This window comes from Amborella trichopoda, chromosome 9 (assembly GCF_054954075.1).
Source record: "Amborella trichopoda isolate Santa Cruz 75 chromosome 9, AtrichopodaSantaCruz75HAP2 v2.0, whole genome shotgun sequence".
In the NCBI taxonomy this organism is placed as follows: domain Eukaryota; kingdom Viridiplantae; phylum Streptophyta; class Magnoliopsida; order Amborellales; family Amborellaceae; genus Amborella; species Amborella trichopoda.
Window position 1 is genome coordinate 33216936 of NC_142344.1, and position 11289 is coordinate 33228224.

General features: G+C 44.8%; 1 protein-coding gene across 3 annotated transcripts; it reads right to left on the reverse strand.

Moving 5' to 3' along the window:
- Positions 1-8585: 8585 nt before the first annotated feature.
- Positions 8586-10633, reverse strand: LOC18426537 (NAC domain-containing protein 43). 3 transcript variants are annotated; one of them, XM_011622230.3, is made up of 5 exons: positions 10483-10633; positions 10305-10361; positions 9995-10168; positions 9625-9908; positions 8586-9534 (listed from the first exon to the last, which is right to left on the reverse strand). In XM_011622230.3, exons 1-5 carry the CDS (start codon positions 10502-10504, stop codon positions 8755-8757), a joined length of 1317 nt encoding a protein of 438 aa, XP_011620532.2. In that variant the 5' UTR covers positions 10505-10633; the 3' UTR covers positions 8586-8754. The 3 variants fall into 3 exon arrangements, with proteins under 3 accessions (XP_011620532.2, XP_020518207.1, XP_020518206.1); XM_020662548.2 differs by having other exon boundaries at positions 9995-10217; XM_020662547.2 differs by having other exon boundaries at positions 9995-10225.
- Between the last annotated feature and the right edge of the window lie 656 nt (positions 10634-11289).

The window sequence follows — 11289 nt, forward strand, 5'->3', positions numbered from 1 at the left end:
TGGTTGGTATACCTGCCCTTTCCCTCGAGCAAAGTTTCAAGAGAGCGATCTCAAATCCCAAGTTCATCAGAAACCCGAGACACTGCTGCCAGATCACGTAGATCTAGAGGGCGAGATCAAGGCACGTAACCAGCTTGGTGACTCCATTGGGACTTACTACCCCTTAGTCGGTTTGCTCTTGTTTTACCAATTTCCTTTTTACTTTCTGCGCCTATTTTTATGGCATATGGGTTGTTCAACCCATTCATACGGGTCGAGCACTTCCTTATCCCTGCACTCATGGCTATCCCAAAGAAGCAAGTCGCTCAAGCCTCCTTCCCTACTCTCCTTCTGAGTCAAGACTCACGATCCGGCTCCCAGGTTCTCACATGGATCAGTATGAGAGGGGACTTAAAGGTCCATGCTTCCCCTCTTTCTCGCCCTGGAGGACTCTCCACCAACGCCCTTGGCATGGGTAGCACTCCTGCTGCCACACACCTTGCTACTTGTAAATCTCCTACCAGTCATACTGCTGCGGTACGCAGGAAGGCTGCCCTGTCTATCCCTACTAAAGGCAAGCAAACTGCCATCGCTCCTGAGATTCACTGCAAGGAAACCCCCTTCACTACTTCGAGCCTCCACACCTAAAGGTCGGTACACATAAGCGGAGGTCTTGAGGTCTTCACTCCTCACACACACTCAACAGCTCGTGACCTATCCACTCGAGCCACACATCCGGGCACCCTCATGTTGCCTTGAGCTCTCATCCAGAACCAGGCCTTCTCGAGCCAAAACCTACATGCACCATGTGTTCTCTTTCCACAGCTCGGGGCAACGCTAGCTCTATGCCACCTCGAGCACAGGAGGGTCGACCGTCCCATATTACTTCTGGGCACACACAACTTCACCTTGTGAGAGACAAGATCTCGCCTCGTCCCTCATAAACACAAGCTCGTGGGTCTCGACCTTCTCAGGTAGAACCCGTTGACCTAGCCCGGTCTGACCCCCAAATCACCTGGACGGCTTGACCTAAAGATACACACGCTCCATCTTTGTATGTCCCTCTCGGATCAAGACTCAGGTGGAGTCACAAACCGGCTTCTTCCTTTGCTACTTCCCCGATGCCAGGTAAGCACCTCGAGCCCTGGTATTCAAAGGTCTTCCCTAAGAATACCTTCTTGAGCCAGCCCCTGTACTCAAAGATCACCTGAACACCCGGGCCTCACAAAGGAATTCGGGGCAACGGCTTGATTTCAGACAGAGGCCTCTAGCCTCCAAGACAAGAACCCAATTTTCCCTCCATCCTTGGGCCCCACTCCCTATTCTAGCTCATAGACATGGCCCTTGCCTGTTTGAAGAAAACGGGGCATTCTAAGTCTCAGGCTCGGCTCTGGAATGAGGTCCATAGCCACCTTAGGATCAAGCAAGAAAGAGGCCTATAGATCCTGACCAGGGAAACCTCCAAGGCAGTCCAGGTCACCACCCCTGACGACCTCCTGCCTTGTAATCCCTTTTTCCCTCTTCAAACTCCGGAGCCTGAGCAACTCCAAGAATATTGTTCGGTGATCACCACTTAGAAGTCACGGTCCCAATACCATCAAAAACCGGTTTGTGACGACCCAAACTCTTCCTGGCCAGTTAGAATGCTTGGAGGGTCAAGGAGGATAGAAGTTGTGGCCAACACCAATTGGATTGTGCAGCGTTGGCTGGGTAAGAGTGAGAGGACAGCGCCGGCTGGAGCTAAGTGAAGAGGCCAACGCCTGTTGGATAGCTCCAGTTGAGTTGTCCAGCACCAACTGTGAAGGAGAAAATTTGTCAGCACCGGTTGAGTTGTCCAGCGCTGGCTGTGAAGGAGAAGAAGCGCCAGCACTGATTGCCCAACACCGGTTGAGTTTTCCAGCACATGTTGTGAAGGAGAAGAAGCGTCAGCGCCGGTTGCCTAGCGTCGGTTGAGTTGTCCAGCACCGATTGTGAAGGAGAAGAAGCACCAACGTCGGTTGCTCAACACCGGTTGCCCAGCACCGGCTGTGTCTCTGACATGCATGAGTTGGAGGTGACACTTGTTTGATGCATACTGATGTGAGTGACACTTGTCCAAATTTTTTAGCCCCTTAGTGACACTTGGGCGGCCACCCCGAACATGAGAGTACTTAAGCATCATCTCTCACCCACACCCCTCATTCTTACCTCTAACTCTCTCTCGCTCTAAGACACAAAGTGGAAGAGTGACTTTGTGAGTAGCCACTGTTGGGCGGGTGAGAGCTGTTAGCTAAGTAAATGGATCCATTACCCTTGTATTGTAGTCATGGGAATGCATGGAAACTTAGGCATATGATTGAGCAATAAAAGTGTATGAAATGTTGAAATGTATGTTATGTGTGTTCACATTGTGAGAGAATGAATGTTATCATGTTCTTCATTATGAAATCATGGTTATGGAAGGCAGTCTTGACACCTGTTAAATTAAACCATGAAATTCCAGGAATATGTGTGTTTTTGAATGAGGCTTTTGAATAGCCAAATGGTATCCGATTAAACTCAAAATATCATTGTTGGAAAGATACACGAGCCTAGTAAAATTTTTTTTTTACCCACTGTTAGAATTCTTTACAAAAATGAAGTTATGTTTCAAAATGAGAGGGTATGTCACTGTAGACTGTGTTCCTAGATTTGTCATCAATAACCATTGTGTTGATTGATTTTAGCTAACCAAATGACGTCCATTTTCAGCTAAACTATATCCATTTGAAATATATTTGAATGGTTTAAAATTTTCATGTAGAAAATATTTCGAAATTCTCTTTAGATTGAAAGTTACGCTTCATTTTATATAGGTATGTCGCTGTGGACATTTTTAGCAAAAGCACATATTTAATGCCTCTGATATCATTGAATTTGACTGACTAAAATGTATACATTTTAGCCCAATCCCTGACCATTGGAACCGGTTATGAGTCATCTTTAATTCACATGTTGAGCACTTTTTGAGGTTCCTTCTTGATTTTGAAGCATGGGTGAAAGTTTAAAGACATGTCACCGTCTTCACTGCACAACAGATTTCAGACTAAGTGTCTCTGTACTTGGGTTCTTTTGAGGGGTAAATAAGGTCCAATTACACTCAACATACCCCTAATTGAAAGATAGTTGTGTCTAACATAAAATTGATTTTGGAACTATCTTTAAATTCCAAACGAATCAAAAGTTATGGCCCTATTTTGATAGGATATCACTGTCTGAAATTACAGGAAATGCTATCATGTGACATTGATATTGTGACTCCGTGATACTGATATTGTTGCTTTGTGCTATTGAAATTGTTATTCTTTGATAGTAGCCTGCCTATTTTGTGATACTGATACTATCATATTCTGTTAAATGAATAGTACGCAATGGGTTCCCCATTGGTAGTGCACTGTCTGATTCTGTTATATGAATATTGTGATTTCTATTACACTGTTACTGTCTGATTTTATTATATGAACTTTGATTCTATTATATGAACTCTGACTTTGTTATATGAACTCTGATTCTGTTATAAGAGCTCTGACTTCTATTATATGAACTCTGACTTATATTATATTAGCTCTGATTATGTTAGATGGACTCTGATTCTGACGGCTACACAATGGATTCTCCATTGGTAGTGAGCCCTCTGATTTTGTAAGTGTGAGCATGGACTTGCCGCACAATGATATATATGTGATACTCTGTCAAACTCTGTAACTGTGAGCATGGACTTGCCTGAGCATGGACTTGCCACATTATCCTTCCTTGACTCCCGATGATAGGAAGGGAGTTAGGCTCTGATTTTACTTGGGAGGGACGCACCCCCCAAGATTTTTGGGAACTATCCATCGGGACCTCTTTGGTAGTGAAACATCCTTTAATGGTGAGAGAGTAAGAGGGTAGTGTCTTACAAGGCCTCAACCTATGTGAGGCAGCCGGGGTAGCCTTCTAGCTGCTCGCGGCAACGGTGGTCCTGTCGGGACCAATCGGGTGAGGGGGAGTGGCAAAGTCACCCACGAAGCGGGAACTAAGGGGCTCCCTCTTAACTCTGGGAAAGGCAGGGCAAGGTTCCTGCTGGCCCATGCCCCGAACTTCCCTAGTCACAGTCGGGATAGCTGTGTCAGCATGACCGCAAAGAGGACACACAGGGGAGGGAGGACGGAACGGTCAAGCCTCTCTATGAGCAGCCGCGGGTATGGGGATATAGAACTCCCCAACCCGGAGAAAATAGGGATAAGTGGACCCCATAGTAAGAGTGGAAAGAGGGGGTAAAGAGATTGGTACCTGGAGACGGCTTGAGTCAACAATAGGGTGATGCGTCCCCAGTGAAGTTGCCAGTTGATGTCGGTGGGGTCCTGGTTTCCCTCTGCGCGGGGGTGAGAAAACCCTCTCTCGAACAACCGCGGAGGTCCAGCACACGGTGAACGTGCTTCCTAATTGCCGATAGGAATTCGACAATGAGAGAGATTTTTGCAACTAGATCGCGGATCGCTCTTATGCCGCTTGAGGGTTCAAGGATACACCCAGGCAAAAGTCCCTCTTAGAGCAATTGCAAAGCTCTCTGGCTGCTTGTCAGCACGGTTAGGATGGGAGCCTTCCTCAGATTCTCAATTTCTCTCTCTCTCTCTCTCTCTCTCTCTCTCTCTCTCTCTCTCTCTCTCTCTCTCTCTCTCTCTCTCTCTCTCTCTCTCTCTCTCTCTCTCTCTCTCTCTCTCTCTCTCTCTCTCTTTTCGTGCCATAGGGACGGGATCCTGATGTCCCTCCTCCCTGGATGCCCTTCTCGGAAGGGTTTGCTGACCACTAAAAGGGGGCATGGGTAGAAGTCGGGGAAAGAATCCTGCAGGTTAGGACACGTCTGCGGGTTCGCAAGCAAACGTGGGACATACCGCAGATAGGGTCTCGCACACAGAAGTGGGAGGAAGAGAGAGAGAGAGAGAGAAGCAACTCGGCTCGGTGAAATGGGATGACTCGCACGACAGGTGTGTCAGCGGGATCACACACTCGAGGGTGCCCTCCCTCTCAAAGTTTTCTCTTTCTTCCTCTCTTATCTCTCAAATGGGCTAGGGGCTCACAGAATAACATAGAACATGAATGAACTAGCCTCGATTCTTCCTGACCTTTGGGGTATTGGGGCTTTCAAAAGGGGAACCTTTTGGAGCGATTTTATGAACCCCTTTTACAAATGAGCTAAGCCTGCTTATATAGAGGCTTCACCAAACAGGGGTGAACGCTCAAAAGTCAAGCTTAATTACAATTAAAATAAATAAAAAAAAATCCAAATATTAGATGCAAATGACTAAGATGCTCTTGCGATCTTTTGCCCAAATGACGAGATCGATTTTGTGTGGATTTGCGACTTCGGTTATTTTGGAAGGTTACAGAGAAAGGGATTCCGGCAACCGGTTGGATTTGACTTATATTCATCGAACAAGGGATTGAATGCAAAAGTCATACCAGAATGTAGCTCTGTGCGAGGTGGTTCTTTTGAACTCTTCCTCGTGCCAATCCATGGCCTGGATTTTGATTTATGCTTCTCCGAATCTGTAGATTGCAGAACCTCTTTTTTGGTCTTGGTTTCTGAAGCTTCTTTTTTCTTCAGAGCAATAGGGGTTCCCGATCATGCCACAGTGGATACCTTAGGTCAAAATGACGAGTCTGGTGTGATTTAGAACATGTCAACATTTGAGCTCGGTCTGATTTCGAAAAAAGGCACCGTAGGTTGGAGAAGTTGCTGTCGAAAAACCTTGACACAGCCCCTTTTCTGGGACTGGTTTGGTGAAGCCGCATCACGCTAAGGTAAAATCCATGAGTTGTGAGGTCGCATGAGTACAAACCCTTTTAAAGGGGTCCTACTGAGCCAAAATTTGGTCCTTGACGCGTTTTTAACGTTCTGAGCACAATGGTGATGGTCTAGTGCCCTGCTGCAGCCTCTCTCATAGGGCAACATTGGATGGTCCTTCTTTGGTGCAAGGGCACCGCACCCAGGTCACTAGGCTGGAGGCTTTATTTCTCGACACAATCTTGGCCTGTAGGTGTTTCATGAACCCGTGAGACCTATTCGCACAGGCTCTTGGAAATACGTCAAAAATGACGTACAATAGCTAGGATTGAAGGTGTGATGCACAATTTCTTTTGTAATATTTTATTCACCTATGCAGGTTCGATAGGTATTGCAACTGATAACTACACGAGATTGAGTGTCTTGCTTAGTGCGTTGAAGCTTTTCATCAGTAGAGATCTTGGCAATAGTTGTATGATTGAATGGGACTTCTTGAATGTGATTAAATGGTGTAATAAAGTTCAGAGTGTCCCATGGGAGCTACGTCCCATGATAGATATTGCAGCTATTGTTCCAGTCTCTTTCTCTCATGTTTATCGTGTAGCTAATAGTGTGACTGATTTGTTGGCAAAGGGTGGAGCATCTCTTCCATCGCTTGTTGTTTCTAATAATGTAACATTCTTTTTATAATTATTAATAAAAAGTAGTAACATTTGTCAAAAAAACAAAGGGGGAAATATCTCCATATCCCCTATTTTTAGGTTTCATTTCTTGATAAACCCAAAGTTTCAAAAGATATCTTCTAACCCCCTCGCCACTTTAAACCTATTTTTTTAACCTAAACAAATATGAGAAAGACATACTCTTTTTAAATCCAATCTTCTCTCTCTTAACTTATATACCCCAAACTTCTCTCTTTTTCTCTCTTCCGTCTCTTACTCTCTCTCCTCCCGTCGAACTTAAAAAAGGTACTTATTTTCTAAACCCTTCTCTCCCTTCCCATTGTCTCTCTCCCCATCTCCTAAACTCCCCTCTCTCTCTCTGTATTCCTCACTTTTTTCTCTACCAGTCATCTCTCTTTCCTTATTTCTCTCCCCCCTTTCTCTCACTCTCTCTTCTCGTTCCCTCTTCCCATATCTCTCTCTCCCCATCTTCCAAACCACCCTCTCTCTCCCCCCTTATTTTTTATCTCCTTGTCATCTCTCTCTTTCCATATTTCTCATTCTTTTTCTCTCCTCCTATCTCCCAGTCTCTCTTCACACCTAACTCTTTTTCTGCAACATAAACATTTAAATAATATGGAGAACAGAGATGGAGCACAAAGATTCAATGGACGTCATTAAATATTTTCAAGAACCAGTATAGATATGGTTCTCAAAAGACATTCTCAGAGATTTCAAAGGTTCTCAAAACACATCCTCTATAATTCAGATGGGTTGGCAATCAAATTGAAACTTTCAGATGGGTTTGCAGTCAAAATGGGTTCTGCAAATTATCTATCAAATTGATCATTGGTTGGGTTCTGCAATTTATCTATCACGCGGAAAGTCAAAGAGTTGTGGGACATTACGGGGAGAGAGAAAAAGTTTGGGGAGCACGAGAAGTGAGAGAGTAAGAGATATGTGGAGAGAAAATGGGGAAAATACGGAGAGGGGTTTGACAAATGGGGAGAGAAAAAACATTGGTGGGGAGAGAAAATGGGGGAAATACGAAGAGGGATTTCGTCAATGGGGGGTTTAGTAGATGAGGAGAGAGAAAACGTGGGGAATACGAAGAGGGGTTTAGCAGATGGAGAGATAGAAAATGTGGGTTTGGCGATGGGGAGAGAGAAAATGTGAAGGATATGATATGTCTTTTTTTATTTGTTTGGCCTATAAAAATATGTTTAAATTAGCTTAGGGGTTCAAAAAAATAAAAATCTATAATTTTTATGTTCCAAAATATCTTTTAAAATCGTAAGTCTAATTTGAAATAAAACCCAAAGGATATGTAGATATTTTCAAAAAAAAAAAAAAAAATATTGGCTCGTGAATCACACATGCTAGCTATGTCCCTACTACGTATCTCCGCATAATGGACACAGCGACGTACGTGACGCATTTGTCAACGGAATCGTTTGTCTTTCCACGTGGTTTCCTCCATTTCAGTCAAGACCCAGCTTTCCTACGAAAACACCGTATATATAAATAAATAAATAAATAATAGTATCAATCTGCGCCTCGTGACCACACCCCTGGCTGTTTTCTGAGATTCTCAGCCGACTGCTCAATTACAAATTCCAATTCCCGGCTTCATACGTTTATTATAGCGTTTAATGCAGCGTAGAATAACATACGAATAAACAAACAATGTCATTTCGAGGACATATAGAATCCAATTTAGTGTGCAATAACATACAAAGAAGAAACAAAGTAATGTCATTTCAAAAACACACAAAATCCAAAAGTAGAGAGAGAATTGGAATGACGAGCATTGGCGTCACGTAAATGTAACCTTCTGTGTGCCGGATTCCAGCCAAATTATTCTCCGAAACGTTTTAGGTAACTTATAATGTCGCTCGTCATAAAATCGGATCGTGATATCATCACCAACTATTTATGAAACGAGCGGATTGGATGTTATGGGTTTAATAGTCTTTGCCACCAACTGTTGGAGAGATCACACCCAACCCATCAAATCGAATGACCCCTAAAATGATTTTATTTGGAGACTAATCTCTCTAAACAACAATTAGGTCACATCATTTGTTAGATTGGGTGTGATCATTAAACAAGAAGGTGGACAAACTAGGCCTTAAAAAACAATAATTATAAAACCAATATAGAAAAGATGGCTGAGAATATTTATATTGGTGGAATGGTGGACATCGTTATGGGAACGGATGATGACTGATAATGGCATCGCAGCTAACTTCCGTTACATATATTTATATCATTATTTAAAAAACAAGAGTATGCAGTATATAGTAGAGCTAGTCTTTTTATTTTATTTTACAATTTTTGAGTGACTTCGGCAATAGTTGATGCGAACCCTGGAAGCGACGCGTGGCCGCGGCTGTGGCTCGAGTCCGATGGTCTAGCAAAGCTCCATAGATCCACATCACTGTTGAAGTCTTGGCCACCATTGAATAAACGGCCGTGATTGCTCTGGATATGGTTATGTTGGGTTCCATCACCATTGTTGGTGTCGGGCCTAAGGGGGGTTAAGGATGAGAGGTCGTGGTCAGAAGAGGGGCAAAATGGAAAGCCTGTTGGACATGGAATCCCCATGCCAGGGTCGCCAAAGCTCACCAGTTGCTTAGACTCGTCTTCTTGGCCGTTAAGGTGCGAGGCCACGAGCCTATCAAGGGTTGCCCAGTCGCTAAGTTGGCTGGAGTAGCACGAGCCAGAGGTGGGCTCGTCGGAGTCCTGTTGGTCTTCAATGGGCGCATAACAAGAAGAAGAGTTTCGCTTGATGTTGGGTGGTCTAAAATCGTTTGAGAGAGGAGGGAGGGGCGGGGTTTCAAAGTTCATCAACTTTTGGGGGATTAAGGAGAAGCAGGTGTTGTTATATTGAGAGGAAGTGGTGGCATCGGTGTTTTCTTGCTTGCAAGTTCGGCTTCGGCCCATGTATTGAAGAATTTGGTCGAGAGCAGGGTCGTTGCTCGGATTCAAGTTCGAAAAGTCGCCCGAGTTGTTCAGGGAAGGTGGGTCGTGGGTTTTGTGGAGGTTCTTTTTCTTAAAGACTCGGCATACCACCCAACCTTCTTCTTGAGAGCTTTCCCCGGAGGCCTAAAACAAGCATCAAATATGAGAGAGAGTACTGAGAGATGGACCTACTTCTGAAAAACCATATAAAGAGTTCTTGAGAGAGCCACTAACATTACTGTTTTGAGAATTGTTTGAGTCGGGCTGCTCATCGAGTCTATACTCGTGCATGATCCAGTCTGATTTCTGGCCATGTGGGGCTCTACCTTTGTAGAAAACCAGTGTTTTTCTCATCCCTATGCGCTTGAAACTAGCATAAATCACTTTATCGCGGCCGGTGGCCTTCCAAAACCCAGCAGCCGTTGCCCTGTTAGTGCGCGTACCAGTCGGATACTTCTTATCCTTGTGACTAAAGAAGTACCAGTCGTTTTGTGGCGTGGTACCTATCCTACATTTTTCTGCAAAGCTTCCACTAAAATTTCAAACAAAACTGAAGAGAGATGTTGCTCCAAAATTTTAAAGGTCAATGGAGGAGTTGGGGTACCTTGAATGTCCCATGGCTCAAGCTTGTTGAGATCCACGTCTCTGATGACGTCGAGATCGATCTTCTCATACGCCACCTTCTTTCTGAGGTAGTAATGCAGGAGCTCCTCTTCAGTGGGGTGGAACCTGAACCCAGGGGGAACTCGATACTGTCCGTTCACCGAGAGACTCATATCTGCAACTAACGAAGTCCTATGAGAACCATCTCCATCATTGCTTTGCTCCTGAAATTCTGAATCCAATCTTCAATGGAGAGAGAGAGGGAGGGAGGGAGGGAAATAGAGAGAGCTATTCAGACCCTTGTACTTTACCTGTACTGTAAGAGCTCCCCCTTTCCTCTTGAGGTGCCGTCGATTCGTTGAAGGAATCTGCGACAAAGTAGAGAGAGTTTGAGGAATTTTAGAGACGTAAAGGGAGTACAGTAGCAGAAAAAGAGAGAGAGAATTAAAGGAGAGAGGACAGTGAAGTGAGAAAGAAATTTGTTTGCACCTTTTGCCTGAGAGAAGATCATGAGGCTCAGCAGCCAACTTTCTAGTAGCGAATCGGCGGCCGTTGCCGCAATAATCGGAGGTGATGCAGAGCTCAGGGCCCAACAAGTGGTTTAAAAAAGCTCGAGAGAATTGGAAGCAACGAAAGATTGGCGTACTCCAAATGGTGGCTGTAAGGAGGGAATATATAAAGGGGCAAGAAACAGAAAGGTGGGGTTCTACTCTACGTACATGGAGAGAGAGAATGATTGTGAAACGTGGGATCAGTTGCCCGGGTGCTTTGTTAGAGGCAACGGAGCCACCCACCGCGCTGCGTGGTCCCAATGTGAGGGGAGTTTTAGAGAGAGAGAAATAACGTGCGGGGGGCAAGCCACTATCGTAACTTTGACATTCGACCTTAAAATCTCCAGGAAAAGCACCACTGAAACTACCGCCACCCTCAAAGTATCTCTCTCGTAGTTCTCTTTCTCTCTCTATCCACTATGCCCTCCGTCTCTTGCGTAACCACCGCAACAACATGGAGCCCTTGGAAGATAATGAGGTCGGAAGTGGGGCTCCATCCAAGCCCGTTGGGTTCCAAAGCCTGGCCCATTGAGAGGTTTAGTTTCACGGACATGTGCCGATCATTTGGAAAACAAGAAGAAAATTTATGTCCAAACAGGGAAAAGTTTACATTAGTGCATACTTGTAGACATTTTACGGATTGGGCCCATCAGATGGGTCAAGTCGTACATATCGGACTTGAAGGGTCGGGTTCAGGTCCATCTCAGAGCATCATCAGGTTGGGTTGGATACACATCGGGGTCAA